At 47.3% G+C, this 22,325-nt stretch overlaps 1 protein-coding gene across 4 annotated transcripts in view; it reads right to left on the reverse strand.

Moving 5' to 3' along the window:
• Window positions 1-22,325, reverse strand: part of LOC143766430 (uncharacterized) — a 63,305-nt gene that overhangs the window by 22,762 nt on the left and 18,218 nt on the right. For 2 of the 4 annotated variants that reach the window (XM_077254108.1, XM_077254107.1), the window contains exons 2-7: window positions 10,995-11,145; window positions 8,791-8,895; window positions 8,482-8,661; window positions 8,276-8,399; window positions 8,098-8,192; window positions 7,809-7,899 (exon numbers count right to left, since the gene is read on the reverse strand). In XM_077254108.1, coding sequence (XP_077110223.1) covers window positions 7,809-7,899; window positions 8,098-8,192; window positions 8,276-8,399; window positions 8,482-8,661; window positions 8,791-8,868 — 568 coding nt within the window. In that variant the 5' untranslated portion in view covers window positions 8,869-8,895; window positions 10,995-11,145. Of the gene's footprint in view, window positions 1-7,808; window positions 7,900-8,097; window positions 8,193-8,275; window positions 8,400-8,481; window positions 8,662-8,790; window positions 8,896-9,921; window positions 10,937-10,994; window positions 11,146-22,325 lie in introns of those variants that run through there. The other 2 variants (XM_077254110.1, XM_077254111.1) reach the window with 2 other exon arrangements.

Consider the following 22,325-nt stretch of genomic DNA (forward strand, 5'->3'; position numbering starts at 1 on the left):
GCCGCACCGTAAAAACCATGCAAGCGGCGGCATGGCCTGTGTACCCAATGTTAAAGATAGGGTGAGCACGCCGCATGCAGCCGTAGGCGGAGCTGAACTAAGAGGCGTGGCAGTGGGCGGGGCTTCACGGAGGAAGTCCGTATCCCTCCGCAGCCCAGATAAACGCTAGTGTGAAACTAGCCTTAGAGATGCCTTTAATCTGGTTGACTGGGACATTGTCCTCAGAAATAATAATACAGATAATAAATGGGAAATGTTTAAGAACATCCTAAATAGGCACTGTAAGTGGTTTATACCTTGTGGGTATAAAAGGACAAGAAGTAGGAAAAACCCAATGTGGCTTAACAAAGAGGTAAGATGGGCAATTAACAGTAAAAAGAAAGAATTTAAACTACTAAAGCAGGATGGCACCATTGAAGCTCTAAAAAAACTATAAGAAGAAATATACATTATCTAAAAAAACTAATTAAAGCTGCCAAAAAGGAAAAGGAGAAGCACATTGCTAAGGAGAGTAAGGATATGTGTCCACTGTCAGGATTGCCAGCACTTTGGAAGGAGCGGAAAACTTGCTTCGCCCAAAGCGCCGTCCCCTTCTGTACGTGCCGTGATTATGGACGTGTTCATTGCACACTTCAAGAAACGCCGCACCCAATACATAGGACCCTGTTATTTACCTTGCGGTGACAGAGCGTTGCCGCAAGGTAAACGGACATGCTGCGTTCTAAAAAGACGCCCTGCATGTCCGTAAACGCAGGGTCGCTGGATGCGTGTTCACACGCATAGTGGAGACGGATTTCATTAAATCCACTCCACTATGCTGTAACATCTGGATGCTGCGGACTGAACGCTGCGGTTGTACGCAGCATTAAATCCGCAGCTAATCCGGATGTAATCCGGCCAGTGGACACATACCCTAAACTAATCCCAAACTGTTCAACTATATCAATAGTAAAAGAATCATAAGTGAAAGTGTAGGCCCCTTAAAAAATTGTGAGAAAAGAATGGTTTTAGATGAGGAGGAAAAAGCTAATATATTAAACACCTTCTTCTCCACGGTATTAACAGTGGAAAATAAAATGCTAGGTGAAATGCCGAGAGACAAGGAAGCCCTATATTAAGGGTCACCAATCTAACCCGAGGTGCAAAACCGGCTAAATAAGATTAAAATAAATAAATCTCCGGGTCCGGATAGCATACATCCATGAGCACTAAGAGAACTAAGTAATGTAATAGACAAACCATTATTTCTTATATTTAGGGACTCTATAGCGACGGGGTCTGTTCCACAGGACTGGCGCATAGCAAATGTGGTACCGTATTTTTTGGCATATAAGACGCACTTTTTCCCCCCCAAAAAAGGGGGAAAATGGGGGGTGCGTCTTATATTCGCAATGCAGGCTTACCGTGGCGGCAGATGTGCGGTGGCAGAGGTGTGGCAGCAGAGGTACGGAGATGAGGAGGCGCAGTGAGCGGGGTCCCTTTTCCACGTGAGGTGATGCAGCAGCCCGGTAAGGCAGCAGAGCCGGGTGAATACTGATGTTATCGGTGGGCGCGGCCATCTTCCTGAGGCCGCGCGTTCGCAGATGGAGCTCTGCTGCCCGGGGCTTCAGGAAAATGGCCGCGGGATGCCGCGCGTGCGCAGATGGGGATCGCGGCGGCCATTTTCCTGAAGCCCCGGGCAGCAGAGCTCCATCTGCGAACGCGCGGCCTCAGGAAGATGGCCGCGCCCACCGATATCAACAGGATTCACCCGGCTCTGCTGCATTACCGGCTGCTGCATCACCTCACCGGGACTTTGGACTCTGTATACTCCATCCTTTTGCTTCCCAGGATGGGTGCAGCAAGGTTCAGGAAGGATCTCGTGGGCACATGGACTGGAGATGATGGAGGTAGTGGTGTACATTGTGAAGCGAGTATTCCACAGGAGCTCATATGTCTGAGTCCTTGCCGCTTCCCGGCGCTCCTCAGCACCGCATGGCACGGCCGGCTCTCCGCCTCCAGCAGGGCTCGCAGCAGTACAGAGGCGCTTTTCCCACAGTGTCCGGTCATGGCGGCTGTGTCTCGGTAGCGGAGCTCCTCACTTATTACCGGCTTCTGAAATAATTATTGCGCTGAGGAGCGCCGGGAAGCGGCAAGGACTCAGACATATGAGCTCCTGTGGAATACTCGCTTCACAATGTACACCACTACCTCCATCATCTCCAGTCCATGTGCCCACGAGATCCTTCCATCACCTCACCGGGGAAAGGGACCCCTCTCACGCCATACCTCTCACTGTGCTTCCTCATCCCAGCACCTCTGTCGGTAACCACTGCTGCCACCCTCCCATGGACACCAGGCCGTGGCGTCGCCCACCTAAGCAGGAAGGGACCCTGCTCAGGTGCACGCCGTACCGCATCACCCCACCTCTGCCGCCACCATGCCTCCTGTGACCCTGCTCTGCCACCACCAGCCCTCAGGTAAGATACTCTAAATTCGGACAATAAGACGGACCCCCATCTTATAAAAAATATTTTTTTCTGCAATTTTCACCCCAAATTTGGGGTGCGTCTTATGGTCCGGTGCGTCTTATAGTCCGAAAAATACGGTACCAATGTTCAAAAAGGGCTCTAAAAGTCAACCTGGATATTATAAGCCACTAAGTCTAACCTCTATTGTTGGTAAAATATTAGAATGGTTTCTGAGGGATGTTATTTTGGATTATCTCAATGAAAATATCTGTTTAACTCCATATCACCATGGGTTTATGAGGAATCGCTCCTGTCAAACCAATCTACTCAGTTTTCATGAAGAGGTAAGCTATAGACTGGACCAAGGTGAGTCATCGGACGTGGTATATCTTGATTTTTCCAAAGCGTTTGATACCGTGCCACACAAGAGGTTGGTACACTGTTGTGAATTCCGCTCTTGGGCTCCCTCCGGTGGTTGTAAGTGGCACTTTTGTGAGTTCTGATCTTTGGCTCCCTCCGGTGGTTTTAAGTGGAACGGCTGCTCCTTGGATTTAGCAGTCAGCAGCTGCTTCCACTGATCGTCTATTCTGGCTCGGCTATTTAAGCCTGGCTCTATCCTTCAGCCAGTGCCAGTTGTCAATGGTTCCTGGTTGGATTCACATCTCTGCTTGGATTTCCCTGATGTTCTGACCAGTTCAACATAGATAAGTCCTTGCTTTGTTCTTTTGCAATCCACATTTTGTGGACTTTATCGTTCTGCACTTTCTATGTTTTTTCTAGTCCAGCTTGTCAGTATGGATTTATTCAGTTAAGCTGGAAGCTCTGAGAAGCAGATTTTCCCTCCACACCTTTAGTCAGGTGTGGAGATTTTTGTAAACTCTGTGGTGGATTTTTCTAGTTTTAATACTGACCGCACAGTATTCTGTCCTATTCTATCTATCTAGCTAGAGTGGCCTCCTTTGCTTCATCCTGGTTTCATTCTGCATATGTAATTTCCCTCTCCATTCACAGTCAATATTTGTGGGGGGCTGTCTATCCTTTGGGGATTTTCTCTGAGGCAAGATAGCTTTCCTGTTTCTATCTTTAGGGGTAGTTAGCCCTCCGGCTGTGACGAGGTGTCTAGGGAGTGAGAGGAACATCCCACGGCTACTTCTAGTGTTGTGCTAAGCTCAGGAACTGCGGTCAGTACAGGTACCACCTCCTCCAGAGCTCGTCCCATGTTGCTCCTAAACCACCAGTTCATAACAGTACAACTGGCCAAAAATGAATTAAATGCATCTCAAAAGAAGGAAAAAAAAGTTCTGAGCCATTTTTTTTTCTGCAGTCTGTTTTGTCTTTTTTTCCTCTTAATCTCTGGGTGGTTCAGGATTTTGGCGCTGGCATGGATGTTCAGGGTTTGTTTTCTCGTGTGGATCAACTTGCCGCAAGAGTATAGAGTATCCAAGATTATGTTGTTCAGACTCCGGCTTTAGAGCCTAGAATTCTTACTCCTGATTTGTTTTTTGGGGAAGCTGTTTGTTCCTGATAGATGGACAAGTAAGGTAATTTCTGAGATTCATTGTTCGGTGTTGGCTGGTCATCCTGGTATTTTTGGTACCAGAGATTTGGTTGGTAGGTCCTTTTGGTGGCCTTCCTTGTCGCGGGATGTGCGTTCTTTTGTGCAGTCCTGTGGGACTTGTGCCCGGGCCAAGCCTTGCTGTTCCCGCGCTAGTGGGTTGCTTTTGCCTTTGCCGGTCCCTGAGAGGCCCTGGACGCATATTTCCATGGATTTTATTTTGGATCTTCCTGTTTCCCAGAAGATGTCTGTTATCTGGGTGGTTTGTGACCGGTTCTCTAAAATGGTCCATTTGGTACCTTTGCCTAAATTGCCTTCCTCCTCTGATTTGGTTCCATTGTTTTTTCAGCATGTGGTTCATTTGCATGGCATTCCGGAGAATATTGTGTCTGACAGAGGTTCCCAGTTTGTTTCTAGGTTTTGGCGGGCCTTTTGTGCTAGGATGGGCATTGATTTGTCTTTTTCTTCGGCGTTTCATCCTCAGACAAATGGCCAAACTGAGCAAACTAATCAGACCTTGGAAACCTATTTGAGATGCCTTGTGTCTGCTGATCAGGATGATTGGGTGGCTTTCTTGCCGTTGGCCGAGTTTGCCCTTAATAATCGGGCTAGTTTGGCTACTTTGGTTTGCCTTTCTTTTGTAATTTTGGTTTTCATCCTCGTTTTTCTTCGGGGCAGGTTGAACCTTCTGATTGTCCTGGTGTGGATTCTGTGGTGGACAAGTTGCAGCAGATTTGGACTCATGTGGTAGACAATTTGACGTTGTCTCAGGAAAAGGCTCAACGTTTTGCTAACCGCCGTCGGTGTGTTGGTCCCCGGCTTCGGGTGGGGGATTTAGTCTGGTTATCTTCTCGTCATGTTCCTATGAAGGTTTCTTCCCCTAAGTTCAAGCCTCGGTTTATTGGTCCTTATAAGATTTCTGAGATTATCAATCCGGTATCTTTTCGTTTGGCCCTTCCAGCCTCTTTTGCCATCCATAATGTTTTCCATAGATCTTTGTTGCGGAGATATGTGGTGCCCGTTGTTCCCTCTGTTGATCCTCCTGCCCTGGTGTTGGTTGAGGGGGAGTTGGAATATGAGGTTGAGAAAATTTTGGATTCTCGTTTTTCGAGGCGGAGGCTTCAGTATCTTGTCAAGTGGAAGGGTTATGGCCAGGAGGATAATTCTTGGGTTGTTGCCTCCGATGTTCATGCCGCCGATTTGGTTCATGCTTTTCACTTGGCTCGTCCTGATCGGCCTGGGGGCTCTGGCGAGGGTTTGGTGACCCCTCCTCAAGGGGGGGTACTGTTGTAAATTCCGCTCTTGGGCTCCCTCCGGTGGTTGTAAGTGGCACTTTTGTGAGTTCTGCTCTTGGGCTCCCTCCGGTGGTTTTAAGTGGAACGGCTGCTCCTTGGATTTAGCAGTCAGCAGCTGCTTTCACTGATCGTCTATTCTGGCTCGGCTATTTAAGCCTGGCTCTATCCTTCAGCCAGTGCCAGTTGTCAATGGTTCCTGGTTGGATTCACATCTCTGCTTGGATTTCCCTGATGTTCTGACCAGTTCAACAAAGATAAGTCCTTGCTTTGTTCTTTTGCAGTCCACATTTTGTGGACTTTATCGTTCTGCACTTTCTATGTTTTTTCTAGTCCAGCTTGTCAGTATGGATTTATTCAGTTAAGCTGGAAGCTCTGGGAAGCAGATTTACCCTCCACACCTTTAGTCAGGTGTGGAGATTTTTGTAAACTCTGTGGTGGATTTTTCTAGTTTTTTTAATACTGACCGCACAGTATTCTGTCCTATTCTATCTAGCTAGAGTGGCCTCCTTTGCTTCATCCTGGTTTCATTCTGCGTATGTCATTTCCCTCTCCACTCACAGTCAATATTTGTGGGGGGCTGTCTATCCTTTGGGGATTTTCTCTGAGGCAAGATAGCTTTCCTGTTTCTATCTTTAGGGGTAGTTAGTCCTCCGGCTGTGACGAGGTGTCTAGGGAGTGACAAGAACATCCCACGGCTACTTCTAGTGTTGTGTTAAGCTCAGGAACTGCGGTCAGTACAGGTACCACCTCCTCCAGAGCTCGTCCCATGTTGCTCCTTAACCACCAGTTCATAACAGTACACAAAATGAGAATGCTGGGTCTGGGGGAAAATGTGTGTAAATGAATAAGTAACTGGCTTAGTGATAGAAAGCAGAGGGTGGTTATAAATGATATATTCTCTAACTGGGTCGCTGTGACTAGAGGGGTACCGCAGGGCTCCGTGTTGGGACCTATTCGGTTCAACATATTTATTAACCATCTGGTAGAAGGTTTACACAGTAAAATATCGTTATTTGCAGATGATACAAAACTATGTAAAGCAAATCAATACAAGAGAAGAAAATATTCTGGTACAGATGGATCTGGATAAGTTGGAAACTTGGGCCGAGAGGTGGCAGATGCGGTTTAACAATGATAAATGTAAGGTTATACACATGAAAAGAAGGAATCCATATCACCATTACACACTGAACGGGAAACCACTGGGTAAATCTGACATGGAGAAGGACTTGAGGATCCTCGTTAATGATAAACTTACCTGGAGCAGACAGTGCCAGGCAGCGGCTGCCAAGGCAAACAGGATCATGGGATGCATTAAAAGAGGTCTGGATACACATGATCAGACCATTATACTGTCTCTGTACAAATCCCTGGTTAGACCGCACATGGAGTACTGTGTACAGTTTTGGGCACCGGTGCTCAGGAAGGATATAATGGAACTAGAGTGAGTACAAAGGAGGTCAACAAAATTAATAAAGGGGGATGGGGAAGCTACAATACCCAGAGAGATTAGCAAAATTAGGATTATTTAGTCTAGAAAAAAGAAGACTGAGGGGCGATCTTATAACCATGTATAAGTATATAAGGGGACAATACAAATATCTCTCCGAGGACCTGTTTATACCAAGAAAGGTGACGGTCACAGGGGGGCATTCTCTGCGTCTGGAGGAGAGAAGGTTTTTTCACCAACATAGAAGAGGATTCTTTACTGTTAGGGCGGTGAGAATCTGGAATTCCTTGCCTGAGGAGGTGGTGATGGCTAACTCAGTCGAGGGGTTCAAGCGAGGCCTGGATGTCTTCTTGGAGCGTAACAATATTGTATCTTACAGTTATTAGGTTCTTTAGAAGGACATAGATCTGGGGATTTATTCTGATGGAATATAGGCTGAGCTGGATGGACAAATGCCTTTTTTCTGCCTTGCTAACTATGTCACCATGTTACTATGACATTTGTGCCACCTGAGTGTGCCTCAGCATGAAAGTAGGTAGAGGTGTTGCATGTGGCATCAGGACTCCCAGCAAAGTGGCTCTACACCGACCCCTAACCCACCTCATCTTACTGTGACATTCAATTGCAAAGACATGCTGGAAGGGAATTTAGATTGTGAGCCCCAACGGGGACAGCAATGATAATGTGTTCAAATTGTAAAGCACTGCGGAATATGTTAGAGCTATATACAATTAACATGATGATTATTATTATTATTATTATTAATAACTGAAAGCTGTAAATGCTGTCCCAGACCCCAGCACCTCATGCCTGGCTGATAGCTGCAGTTCCATGCTGCAGTTTGTGCTGTGGTTGAATTGAAGCCACTTTCCTGGTTTCTGTCACTCATTTGATGTGTTTTGGCAGCATTTCAGGGCCAGTCTAAGGTGTTGTGCATCCGTTTGTTTTTGCCTCCCATTGATGTGTGCATTCGGTAATGTTCGGCGAATATTGCAAATTCGGCGAATGTAATCCGAACCGAACATTGAAATACTCATTCATCTCTAGGCACTACTCACCTGGGTAGTCATATGTACAAATCTCCTCTTTATACCACTCATCACCCCTCACATATGTCTCTGTAGTATTAATATGGGTTAGATCTTCACCCTGAAACAAATATTGTAAAAGTCACAGACAGATGGAGAATTCACATCTATGATCAGCTCTAATCCTGCCATCTCCACCGTTCTCATTACACAAGTATAAAACATATAATACTGGTGGATAAAACAAGACTGAGCACAAGACCTTCACAGCCGTCTACACATCATACGGGAGATCTCATGACACCTTCTCTCCATCTACCTGATGATACTGAGGAACATTGGGATCTTCTTGTTTACAGTCCATTGGAAGATGACGGGGACATCTCTCTGGTGTTGTCCTCTTGCTGGATAGATCTGGAGGAATCACATACAGGGACTGAATTCATTCTTTACATATAGATAATTATAGGCCGTGTGTATTTAGTCCTGTCTATTACCTGGAGATGTGAGGGGCTGGGGAACCTCCATCATGACGTCCTTGTACAGATCTTTGTGTCCTTCTAAATACTCCCACTCCTCCATGGAGAAATAGACAGCGACATCCTGACACCTTATAGGAACCTGACACATACAATGATACCGTCATCCCCCGATCCCTTCATAGTGTTACAGTTTAATGTTCCAGCATTCCCAACAGTGTCACCTCTCCAGTCAGCAGCTCAATCATCTTGTAGGTGAGTTCTAGGATCTTCTGGTCATTGATGTCCTCATGTATCAGGGGGTGAGGTGGAGGCCCCGTGATTGGGCTCAGGGGTCTTCCCCATCCCTCAGACACAGGGTCCTGATAGCGCTCACTAGAGGTCTTCTTCACTACTGTATATTCCTGGTTATGGAGAGACACATTAATAAATCTCACTACAGACATTTCCAGAGTCTTCACCTCTCCAGTTCTGTCCATCTGTTATTCCCATAGATAAGAATGATGTAATGTGACGTCATCAGAATCTCTCACCTCTCCAGTAAGACGGAAGAGGATCTCTAGGGTGAGGTGTAATATCCTCTCCGCCATCTTGTCTCTGTCCATATCCATCCTTAATGGGTAAATCAGGAAAATTCTCTAAAAAAGAGGATGGTCACTGAGATGATCCACTATTGTAGAGATCTGAATGAGAAGATGAGCCGATGTAACATCATAAAAATCCTGTGTAATAATACAATTACTGGAGATAATAAGGGAAACAAATGAGGAAATAGATCGTGTAGATGTTGTATTCTCTTGTATGGACTGGAACATAGGTTGAATTGTTGACTAAGACATCTCCTCCATGTTCCCAATGACTGGCTATGTTACTCACTGCTTCAGCAACTGAATGACTATAGGAATTACAAGTTCGTTGGGAATGACCAAGAAATACAGAGACCGGTGAGGACCCAAGCAGTAATGGTATTTTATTATTTTACTATATACCGCTTTCTTCCCTGACATCTACTAATAAAACCTATATATTTAGACCACAGACAACAAGCAGCTTCTTCCTCGGAGTCGGCAGCTGAATACGTTCCTCATAGACTCATCTTCCATAACGCTAATTCTCGTCTCATTTACCGACACTGGAATCGGCATTAGTAATACTGCAGGAGATATTCATTACACGTGACAGGAGAAATAACTACTTCATGATGAGGACGACATCTTCATCTTCTACTACGGCTCTAGAAACCTGTTTGTCCAGAGTCCGTCACTGACTCCATCACCACCGGCCGTCTATATGAAGGTTTCCTGACAATACTGTGTGGAGGCCCCGTACTATGAGAGTAATACAGGTTTCCCGTCTTTCATAGTTGGGTCGTTTGTTTCTTTCAGCGGAAAAGGAACAAAACCATTGTGATTCTTATAAGGAGACAACACAAACCCCCTAAATATAACATATTACAACAACCCCACAATCTGTGACTCTTCAGGGTAAATCGCTCTCTCACCATTGGATTAGAGCTGATACTATGAAGCTAAAGGGACTAAATAGACTTTCTGTCACCTCCATAAAGGGGCACTTTTCCGTGTTTGTCAGAACTGTCCGAGGATTATTAGAGGTGATAGTTCCCCCCAATTAGAAGGGACACCTGTGGATATTGGGGTCTTTACCTGCTACAGTTCTGGTGTGGACCCTCCACCTGCAGAGCCACAATCCTCATATATGGCTGCTCTTTGTGCACAGGACCTGTGATGAGGTCACAGGAGGGGAGTAGTCAGGGGTCACATGATCAGGGGCCTCAGTGTGAGGGGAGGAGGTGGTGTGCAAGTGGGAGACGCTGAATGTCCGGTCTATTAGGTATGACGAGATCCAGGATAGGACCAAGTCTGTGACGCCAAGGGATGAGAGGGTCTGTAATAATAGGGAATGGTCCACTGTGTCAAAGGCAGAAGACAGGTCCAGGAGGAGGAGGGCAGAGTAGTGTCGCTTGGCCTTGGCGGTTAATAGGTCATTGGTGACTTTAGTTAGGGCAGTTTCAGTGGAGTGGTGTGACCAGAAGCCAGATTATAAGCGGTCGAAGAGGGAGCAAGAAGAGAGGTGGGAGGACAGATCAAGATGGATGTGTTGTTTCAGTAGTTTTGAGGCATAGCGGAGAAGTGATATAGGGCGATAGCTAGATACAGAGGATGGGTCAAGAGAGGGCTTTTTGAGGATAGGTGTGATTGAGGCATGTTTAAAGCTTGAGGGGAAAACACCAATTGTTAGTGATAGGTTGAAGAGATGGGTTAGGCTTGGGATGAAGACTGTGGTGAGGTTTGGGATGAAGTGGGATGGGTCAAGTGCACAGGTGGTGAGATGCAATCTTGAGAGTAGAGTGGAGAGTCGATCTTCTGTAATGGTGGAGAAGTTGGTTTTGGAGGTGGAGGGCTGGGCAGTTAGGAGGAAGGGCTCTGGGGGTTGTTGACCAAAACTGTCTCTGATGTTATCAATCTTCTGCTTGAAAAATGAGGCAAAGTCTTCAGCTGAGAAAAGTGGGGAGGGACTAGGTGCAGGGGGACGAAGGAGAGAATTGAAGGTGTTGAATAACTGTTTAGGGTTGTGAGACAGGGAGGATATGAGAGATGAGAAGTAGGTTTATTTAGCTGTGGCGAGTTTGTCCTTGAAAGTAGTGAGGGACTGTTTGAATGCGATAAAGTGCTCGTTGGATCTTTTCTATCTCCACTCAGCAGCCCTGGAAGCTCACCTCAGTTCTTCGGTCCGGCTGGTGTGCCACGGCTGTCTGTTGATTCTGCAAGCTGTGGTATGTGTGAGAGGGGCAACCGATTCCAAAACTACAGCTATTGTGGTGTTATATAGAGCAGCTGTGGCATCAGCATTGTGTAGAGAACTTATGCCTGTAAGAGGGAGAAGGGATTCAGACAGTGAGTGTAGATTGAAGTGTTTAAGATTTATGGCTGCCAAGTGCTGAGCCATAAAGTTGGGTATCAAAACAAATGAATGTAAAAAACGGTTTTAATTTTAAAATTCTACACATTTCCGATGTGAACCAGCTCCTTCCTTAGGCATATACAAATAATACATTGTGGATATTCTATATCCTCCAAAACAGCGTCGCTAATCCAGTTGCTTAATTCATTAATTAAACTGCGCTTATGATGCACAGTTTTTTGTATTAATAATAATTGTATTTCTATAGCGCCGACATATTCCGCAGCACTTTACATTTTAGAGGAGAATTGTAGAGACAATATACATTACAGCATAACAATAAACACATAGATTCGCAAGCTTACAATCTATGACGAAAAAGGGAGACATGAGAGGTGGAATTGAAACCTTTCTTCTTATACAAAACAATACAAATAAATGTAAAATGCATATTGGATGCACAATAAAATACATATAAAGAAAAATAAACATACATGGCAACAACCAAAATATCTAAGGATTATTAAAAAAAGAATACCCCTATTATGTCGCATTGTCAATGCTCTCATTCAGGCCCTGCGGTTTAAGTGTGGGCAGTTTAAGAATCCATAGTATTCCCGATTCAAAAGTCTTTGGAACTGTAAAGAGAAGTGCCCAAGGTTGTATATTTATATATGTATACAGTATATATATATATGTGTGTGTATGTATATATATATATATATATTATATATATATATATATATAATTTTCCCCCATATTCCCTTTTATAATGTCCCCCATATGTGGCAGTGTCCCCTCCATAGGCCATGCAGACATGCCCTGGATGTCCATCTGTTGTCTCTGGCTATATGCTGACATGGTTAATTACCACGTCTGTAGATGGCCACACTATCAGGTTAAAGGATCAATGAGATTCTTTGTTCTGCTGCAGGGGTCCAGGCGACAGCGCTGATATAATCATATCAGTACAGGCGTCCAGAAGTTCAAAGCGCCCCGCCGCCATGCCATGGTGCGAGCAGGGATGTGTGCATGCCGGGATTGTAGGTGATGCACCCTGCCGACATGTGTGCAGGCAGGGGCTTGGCCAAATGGGAGTGGGGGCGTGGGCAAATGGGAGCACGCCCCAGCCAGATTTAAATATCCGGCGGCAGTGCTCCTGCGCTCTCTTCGCTGCCCCCTGCCCTTGCTGCCCTGTCCTCTCTTCTCCTGCACCAGCCCCTGCATCTCCTTTGCTCTCCCAGCAGCTTCTGCCCTGTCCGGCCTCCCCCAGTGTCCCTGCATCTCTCTTCTTTGCCCCCTACCCTCACTGCCCCATCCTCTCTTCTCCTGCCCTCACTGCCCCGTCCTCTCTTCTCCTGCCCTCACTGCCCTGTCCTCTCTTTCTCCTGCACCAGCCCCTGCATCTCCTTTGCTCTCCCAGCAGCTTCTGCCCCATCCAGCCTCCCCCGTGTCCCTGCATCTCTCCTCTCTGCCCCCTGCCCTCACTGCCCCATCCTCTCTTCTCCTGCCCTCACTGCCCCATCCTCTCTTCTCCTGCCCTCACTGCCCCTTCCTCTCTTCTCCTGCACCAGGCCCTGCATCTCCTTTTCTCTCCCTGCACTTTCTGCTTGATTGCTTGTTTCTCTGAAGTTTCCTATAGACTGCTAAGCTGCGTTTATTATTTGCACCAAGTGTTGTGGACTTCAGTTTCTCTCTGCACCTGTTTGAATCACCGTGTGACAATATAGACTTTACCACTTATAAATTTTAATTATTTATAACTTATAATTATTACAGGATAATCTAGCCCCTGTAATAATTATAGGGGATAACTCAGGAGACTCTTTGCGTGGGACAAGACAACTACAGGATACAGTTTTATAAGTGGTAAAGTCTATATTGTCACACGGTGATTCAAACAGGTGCAGAGAGAAACTCAAATCCACAACACTTGGTGCAAATAATAAACGCAGCTTAGCAGTCTATAGGAAACTTCAGAGAAACAAGCAATCAAGCAGAAAGTCTATGAAGTACAGTTATACTTGAGGATACTTGACACGAATAAATCCTTCACTTAGTCCAGACACAGATAGATATGCTTATAAGGCAGTTCAAATCATATCTTAGCTCAACCAGGGAGGCCTGGTTAATAGTCTCAGGTTATTGCAACAGCAGCAGCTTACATGTCCAGCAAATGCAGATGGAAGTAAACACGAGCAGCAGATGAAGGAGGATTACTGGAGACTTGTGTATGCAGCAGGACCTCAGAGCAGAGTAGCAGGATCACCACACAGGTTCACAGGAGCAGGTGTATAGCCAGGGAGTAATCAGAGGTCAGGAGCTGGATGCAAGGCAGAATACTCTAGCACAGACTGAAGGCTGGGGTGGAGTTTTATAGCAGGAAGACAAGTGTGCACATGAGACCAAAGACGTCATGTTGGAAAAGGGCAGTTATGCACAAAAGGTAAAAAATGTTCAGAGTCCTGACATTACTCCCTCCTTAGAAGCGGCCTCAGGATGATCCTGGACCTGGTTTCTCAGGGAATCTCTGATGAAAATGAGAAATCTTCTGTTGGGCATTGATGTTTTCCACAGGTTCCCAAGAGTCTTCCTCAGGGGGATATCCCTGCCATCTTATCAGATATTGGAGCCGATTCCTGCGAATCCTGGAATCAATAATTTTCTCCACCACAAATTTTTCTTGCCCATCAATCACCACAGGCTGCGGAGGTGGCACAACACGTCCCTGGAAGGTATTAGGAGATTATTCTGCCTTGCATCCAGCTCGTGACCTCTGATTACTCCCTGGCTATACACCTGCTCCTGTGAACCTGTGTGGTGATCCTGCTACTCTGCTCTGAGTTCCTGCTGCATACACAAGTCTCCAGTAATCCTCCTTCATCTGCTGCTCGTGTTTACTTCCATCTGCATTTGCTGAACATGTAAGCTGCTGCTGCTGCAATAACCTGAGCCTATTAACCAGGCCACCCTGGTTGAGCTAAGATATGATTTGAACTGCCTTATAAGCATATCTATCTGTGTCTGGACTAAGTCAAGGATATATTCATGTCAAGTATCCTCAAGTATAACTGTACTTCATAGACTTTCTGCTTGATTGCTTGTTTCTCTGAAGTTTCCTATAGACTGCTAATCTACGTTTATTATTTGCACCAAGTGTTGTGGACTTGAGTTTCTCTCTGCACCTGTTTGAATCACCGTGTGACAATATAGACTTTACCACTTATAAAACTGTGTCCTGTAGTTGTCTTGTTCCACACAAAGAGTCTCCTGAGTTATCCCCTATAATTATTACACAGGGCCTCCCATCTTCAAAGGATGACGTCCTCTTCTGGTCTTCACGCTGCGGCTCTGGCGCAGGGGTACTTTGTTGAGGGCAGAGCAAAGTACTGCAGTGCGCAGGATCCGGGAAAGGTCAGAGAGGCCCAGCGCCTGTGCACTGCAGTACTTTGCTCTGCCCTCAACAGGGCAGACAAAGTACGCCGGAGCCGCAGAACTAAGACCAGAAGAGGACGTCATCTGATGAAGATGGGAGGCGCCAGACCGCGACACCATCGGACCGGGACCGCCCCTAGGTGAGTATAATCTAACCTCTTTTTCTTAACTTTTAGGATATATCGGGGGCTTATCTACAGCATTCCAGAATGCTGTAGATAAGCCCCTGATGCTGGTGGGCTTAGCTCACCCTCGATTTTGGGGGTGACAGGTTCCCTTTAACACCATATCACATACAGCGTCGGACTGGCCCACCGAGATACCGGTGAAATGCCCGGTGGGCTCCGACCCAGAGAGGAGGAGGAGGAAGGAAAAAAAAAAAAAAGAGAGACGCGGGCCCTTTAAATCTTCGGGCGGCGCCGACCACCGCCACGACCAGGGCCCCCCCGATGCCAGCGCTGGCATTGGGCCCCCCTTCTAATACTCACCTCTCCTGGTTCCTGCAGCAGCTGCAGCATCTTCAGCGCCCTCTGACTCTGCGACGTCTCAGGGCAGAGGGTGCGATGACGTCATCACTGCGCACTCAGTGTCTCTGTCCTGAGCGCTGCAGAGCCGGAGAGACGCTGAATGCACCGGACCTGCGCTGGGAATGGGAGAGGTGAGGATTTTACTTTTTTTTTTCTTTATGTCTGACTCAGACAGACTGGTGGTAATATGCTGAACACACTGGGGCAGATTGCTGGACACACTGTCTGGGGGCAGATTGCTGGACACTGGGGCAATGCTGGAGACTCTGGGGCAGATTTCTGGACACACTGGGGCCATGCTGGACACACTGGGGCAGATTCCTGGACACACTGGGGGCAGTGCTGAACATACTGGGGCAGATTGCTGGACACACTGGGGCAGATTGCTGGACACACTGGGGCAGATTGCTGGACACACTGGGGCAGATTGCTGGACACACTGTCCGGGGGCAATACTGGACACACTGGGGCAATATGCTTGACATATTGGGGCAGATTGCTGGACACACTGGGGCAATGCTGGACACACTGGGGCAGATTGCTGGACACACTGGGGCAATGCTGGACACTGGGACAGATTGCCGGACACACTGGGGGCAATGCTGGACACTGGGGCAAATTGCTGGACACACTGGGGGCAGTGCTGGACATACTGGGGCAGATTGCTGGACACACTGGGGGCAGTGCTGGACATACTGGGTCAGATTGCTGGACACACTGGGGGTAATATGCTGGACACACTGGGGCAGATTGCTGGACACACTGTCTGGGGGAAATGCTGGACACACTGCGGGTAATATGCTGGACACACTGGGGGTAATATGCTGGACACACTGGGGCAGATTGCCGGACACACTGGGGCAGATTGCCGGACACACTGGGGCAGATTGCCGGACACACTGGGGCAGATTGCCGGACACACTGTCCGGGGGCAATACTGGACACACTGGGGCAATATGCTTGACACACGGGGGCAGATTGCTGGACACACTGTCTGAAGGCAATGCTGGACATACTGGGGCAGATTGCTGGACACACTGGGGGTAATATGCTGGACACACTGGGGCAATATGCTTAACATACTGGGGAAGATTGCTGGACTCACTGTCTGGGAGCAATGCTGGACACACTGGGGCAGATTGCTGGACACACTGGGGCAGATTGCTGGACACACTGGGGCAATGCTGAACACTGGGGGCAATGCTGGACACTGGGGCAGATTGCTGGACATACTGGGGGCAGTGCTGGACATACTGGGGCAGATTGCTGGACACACTGGGGGCAGTGCTGGACATACTGGGGCAGATTGCTGGACACACTGGGGGTAATATGCTGGACACACTGGGGCAGATTGCTGGACACACTGGGAGAAATGCTGGACACACTGGGGGTAATATGCTGGACACACTGGGGGTAATATGCTGGACACACTGGGGGTAATATGCTGGACACACTGGGGGTAATATTCTGGACACACTGGGGGTAATATGCTGGACACACCGGGGCAGATTGCTGGACACACTGGGGGTAATATGCTGGACACACTGGGGCAATATGCTTAACATACTGGGGAAGATTGCTGGACTCACTGTCTGGGGGCAATGCTGGACACACTGGGGCAGATTGCTGGACACACTGGGGCAATGCTGGACACTGGGGCAGATTGCTGGACACACTGGGGAAAAAGCTGGACACTGGGGCAGATTGCTGGACACACTGGGGGCAGTGCTGGACATACTGGGGCAGATTGCTGGACACACTGGGGGCAGTGCTGGACATACTGGGGCAGATTGCTGGACACACTGGGGGTAATATGCTGGACACACTGGGGCAATATGCTTGACATACTGGGGAAGATTGCTGGACACACTGTCTGGGGGCAAAGCTGGACATACTGGGGCAGATTGCTGGACACACTGGGGGTAATATGCTGGACACACTGGGGCAGATTGCTGGACACACTTGGAGAAATGCTGGACACACTGGGGGTAATATGCTGGACACACTGGGGGTAATATGCTGGACACACTGGGGGTAATATGCTGGACACACTGGGGGTAATATGCTGGACACACCGGGGCAGATTGCTGGACACAGTGGGGCAGATTGCTGGACACACTGGGGCAGATTGCTGGACACACTGGGGCAGATTGCTGGACACACTGGGGCAGATTGCTGGACACACTGGGGCAGATTGCTGGACACACTGGGGCAGATTGCTGGACACACTGGGGCAGATTGCTGGACACACTGTCTGGGGGCAATACTGGACACACTGGGGCAATATGCTTGACATACTGGGGCAGATTGCTGGACACACTGTCTGGGGGCAATGCTGGACATACTGGGGCAGATTGCTGGACACACTGGGGGTAATATACTGGACACACTGGGGGTAATATGCTGGACACACTGGGGCAGATTGCTGGACACACTGGGGCAGATTGCTGGACACACTGGGGCAGATTGCCGGACACACTGGGGCAGATTGCCGGACACACTGGGGCAGATTGCCGGACACACTGTCCGGGGGCAATACTGGACACACTGGGGCAGGTTGCTGGACACACTGGGGCAATATGCTGGGCATACTGGGGCAGATTGCTGGACACACTGGGGGTAATATGCTGGACACACTAGGGGTAATATGCTGGACACACTGGGGCAGATTGCTGGACACACTGGGGGCAGGACTGGAGGCATGGGCAGAATGTAGACACGGGGCATGATTGGAGACACGGGGCAGCATGAAAGACATGGGGCAGCATTGGATCATGAGGCAGGATGGATATGATGGAGGCAGATGGGGCAGGATGGGGAGATCATATGGGGTAGAATGGATACTCATGAGGGCAGGATGCGAGAACATATGGCTGGAGCCAGGAATGAGATAAACGGGGCCAGGGTGGGGAATATTATTACCATAGGGACTAATTAAGGGATATTATTACTGCAGTGATGTATTTATTTTATTTTTTGAGTATACTGTTTTAAATGGGGGGGCGGTCCTGTTACTGTGTAGTGACACTATGTTGCCTTTTTTTCTTCATGTGGTGTAATGTAGAAGTTGTGAAAAATTAAGTAATGTGTTCTGCAAGCGGAGCTTGAGATAAGCCGGATTACTCACCGGTAATGCTCTTTTAGTGAGTCCACGACAGCACCCCACTGGAGAGAGAGGGATCCGCCCCGCAGGAACAGGAAACCTATTGAGAAATAAAAGGGGGCGGTCCGCCTCTCCTCCTCAGTTTTGATTTCAGAGTACCCGGAGGACCGCCAGTGTTAGGCAAATATCATTTATTTCATTCTTTAAACTTATTTGCTTATGATTAAAAGGATTTTACTCAATCAGTATTATATTAATCTAGGGCGGGATGTAAGAGGGTGCTGTCGTGGACTCACTAAAAGAGCATTACCGGTGAGTAATCCAGCTTTTTACTCTTCGCCACGACAGCACCCCACTGGAGATCTTTCAGAGACCATCACCTAGGGAGGCGACCACCGTGCTGAGGACAGTCCTGCCAAAGTCTAGGTCAGAAGTTGACGATAGGTCTAGCCTATAGTGGTTATAAAATGTAGAAGGATTTGACCAAGTTGCCGCCTTACATATAGTTTCAATCGGGACGTCTCCCCTCTCTGCCCAGGAGGATGCCATCGCTCTGGTAGAGTGTGCTGTTATGCCTTCCGGAGGGTTTTCTTTCCTCGCGGAATAAGCCAGTCTGATAGACTCTCTGATCCACCGGGATAAGGTGCTCTTTGTTACTCCATGACCCTTCTTGTGACCCTGGAAGGAAATAAACAGAGCCCTATCCTGTCGCCAGCTGCTGGTCCTTTCAATGTATTTTAACACTACTCTTTTAACGTCTAGAGTGTGATATTTCTGTTCTTCAGGAGTGGATGGATTACTGAAGAAAGTGGGCAGGATTATTTCTTGCGATCTGTGGAATTTTTTCGCTACTTTGGGAAGGTAGGAAGGGTCTGGTTTAAGAATTAATTTATCCTGAAAGGTTACCAAAAAAGGTGGATCTACAGAGAGTGCTTGGATGTCACTTATTCTCCTAGCTGAGGTCAGTGCTACCAAGAGGGCCATTTTTAGTGATAGACATTTAATGGGTATTGAGTCTATTGGCTCGAATGGAGAGTCTGTCAGGGCTTGTAAGACTAGATTTAAATCCCAGGGAGGAATCTGTTGTGAATTCTGTTTGTGGGCTCCCCCGGTGGTGTTTGATGGTAGTGCCACTTGTGTGCTTTCTGCTATCCCTGCTCACCTGTTGCCACCCATTAGGGGAGTTTCCTATTTAAGGCTGCTTGGCTGTTAGTCCCATGCCGGCCAACAATGTATCAGTAGCATTCTGTTGCATTCTCCTGCCTCAAGTTCCTGTTCAGCTAAGTTGAATTTTGTTTTGAGTTTATGCTAACTTCTTGTCCAGCTAGCAGTAATGTGACTCTCTGCAGCTGGAAGCTCTTGTGGACTGAAATTGCCACTCCAAGTGGCATGAGTTGTCACTGGAGTTTTAAAGTAATTTCAGGATGGTGTTTTTGAGTAGTGTTTTAAGTTGACCGTGAAGTAACACTTTCCTATCCTTCTGCTATCTAGAAAGCGGACCTCTCTATGCTAAACCTGCTGTTCATCCTACGTATGTCATTTCCTCTGAACTCACCGTCAATATCTGTGGGGGGCTGCTATCTCCTTTTGGGGTACATCTCTGGAGGTAAGACAGGCCTGTATATTCCTCTGATAGGGGTAGTTAGATCTCCGGCTGGCGCGTGGTGTCTAGGGCATCGTAGGAACACTCCCTGGCTACTTCAAGTGTTGTGTCAGGTTCAGGTCACGGTCAACTTTAGTTTCCATCACCCGAGAGCTAGTCCGTTTTGTTATTTTTTATTTCCCTGCCATTGGGGAATCATGACAGGAATCCTAGGTATGTTAACTGGATTCATTCTCTCGCAGGCCGTAATAAATCTGGATACCCATCTATCCCCCACAATGTTATAGCCATAGAGGGCTCCCAGTGCTGATACATGAACCTTTAAGGTATTTACAGTTAGACCCAGTTCTCTCCCTTTTTGAAGAAATTCCAGCATAGAATATATAGGAATTTCTGATGTGTTGGTAGATGTATGGAATTTCAGGAATTTTTTCCATACTCTCGTATAGATTTTTGTGGTGGAGGGTTTCCTACTATGGAGAAGTGTATCAACCAAACCCCCCAAGAACCCTCTTGATCTTAGCATCTGCCTCTCAAGTTCCAGGCCGTCAGGTGAAGATTGTCCACCTGAGGGTGGAAAAACGGACCTTGGAAGAGAAGATTGGGCGTTGAGGGGAGGACCCAGGGATCTGAGACCGACATGGTCTGTAGCCATGAGAACCATGGTCTCTTGGGCCAGAATGGAGCTATCAGAACAATTCTCGCTCCTTCTTCTCTGATTTTGCGTATAACTTGAGGTAGCAATATGATCGGAGGAAATGCGTACGCCAGACTGAACTGCCAGGGGGCTTGGAGAGCGTCCAGAATGTCCGGATGATCCGCTGGAGATAGGGAGGCGAATCTCTGAACTTTTCTGTTTCTTCTTGTGGCAAAGAGATCTATCTGAGGACGGCCCCAAAGAGATACTATGTCCAGGAAAATTTGCTGGTTTAGACACCACTCTCCTTGTCTTAGGGTGTGTCGACTTTCGAAAGTCCGCCTGCTGGTTGTTTGCTCCTCTTATGTGCAGCGCAGTAAGGGATGCTAGATGACTTTCTACTAGATTTAAAATTTCCGTAGCAGAAGACATCAGAGTCTCTGATCGCGTACCTCCTTGACGGTTTAGATACGCCACGGTGGTGGTATTGTCGGACAGGACTCTGACGTCTTTCCCCCGAAGCTGTGGGAGGAAATGGTATAAGGCGTACTTTACAGCATTTAGTTCTTTGAAGTTAGAGGAGCTACAGCTTTCCTCTATGCTCCATGATCCCTGGCAATAATCATTCCCCATATGAGCGCCCCATCCATGAGGACTGGCGTCAGTGGTTATGGTATGAGATGGCGTTATTACCCATGGAACCCCACTCATCAAATGGTTTGAGTCTAGCCACCACTCTAAGGATGTTAAAACCTCCTGAGATAAGGTTATTTTTGCATTTAGGTGACCCAATAACCGTTTACCCTCTTGTAAAACTTGATGTTGCAGTGTTCTAGTGTGGTGTTGAGCCCATCTTACTGCAGGTATACAAGAGATAAGAGACCCTAATAGTGACATAGCCTGTCTTATGGATATACGTGGATTGTTTATTGCGGCTAGGACTTTGTGTCTGATCAGCGGAATTTTTACCTGTGGCAGAAGACACTTTTGAGATATAGAGTCTAAATGGAACCCCAAGAACGCTTGACGGGAAAGTGGAGTGAGTCTGGATTTGTCGGTATTGATTATCCAGCCCAGGCCCTGTAGAGAGGAAATTGCGTGAGCTAAACGGTCAGTACATTGAGTAGCTGAATTTCCTATTACCAGAAAGTCATCCAGATAGGGCACAATCAAGGTTTCCTTCTGGCGAAGGTAGGCCATCACCTCTAGCATTATCTTGGTGAAGATCCTCGGCGCTGTTGAGAGGCCGAAGGGCAGGGCCACATATTGGAAATGATGAACCTCGTTGTTGATTTTTACTGCCACCCTGAGGAATTTCTGGTATCTGTTATGAATAGGGAGATGATAATATGCATCTTTTAGATCAATGCCCCCCATCATACAGTTTGGGAAGAGGAGCTTTATGGTGGATCTAATGGATTCCATTTTAAAAGTATAATTTTCGATAAATGAGTTGAGTTTTTTAAGGTTTATGATTGTCCTAAAGGAGCCGTCGGGTTTAGAAATTAGGAATAGGGGAGAGTAGAATCCCCTACCCTCCTGTCCCACCGGAACTTGGACTAAGACCCATTTTGATAATAGGGTTTGAATCTCAAGCTCTAGTGCCTGTTGCTGTATAGGCGAGCTGAGAGATGTTATAATATAAGACTCGTGGGGAACACGAGAGAATTTTAGTTTGATTCCATCTCGGATGATATTTAAAACCCACGAGCTAGATGTTATTTTTTCCCATTGAGTGGCGAAAAATTTCAGTCTGCCCCCAACTGGTATATCCTCAGTATTTGTTGTCTTTTGAGGGGTTAGGTTTTCTAAACATGGTACCTCTCTGCTTGTCGTCTTTA

This window comes from Ranitomeya variabilis, chromosome 4 (genome assembly GCF_051348905.1).
Source record: "Ranitomeya variabilis isolate aRanVar5 chromosome 4, aRanVar5.hap1, whole genome shotgun sequence".
Classification (NCBI taxonomy): domain Eukaryota; kingdom Metazoa; phylum Chordata; class Amphibia; order Anura; family Dendrobatidae; genus Ranitomeya; species Ranitomeya variabilis.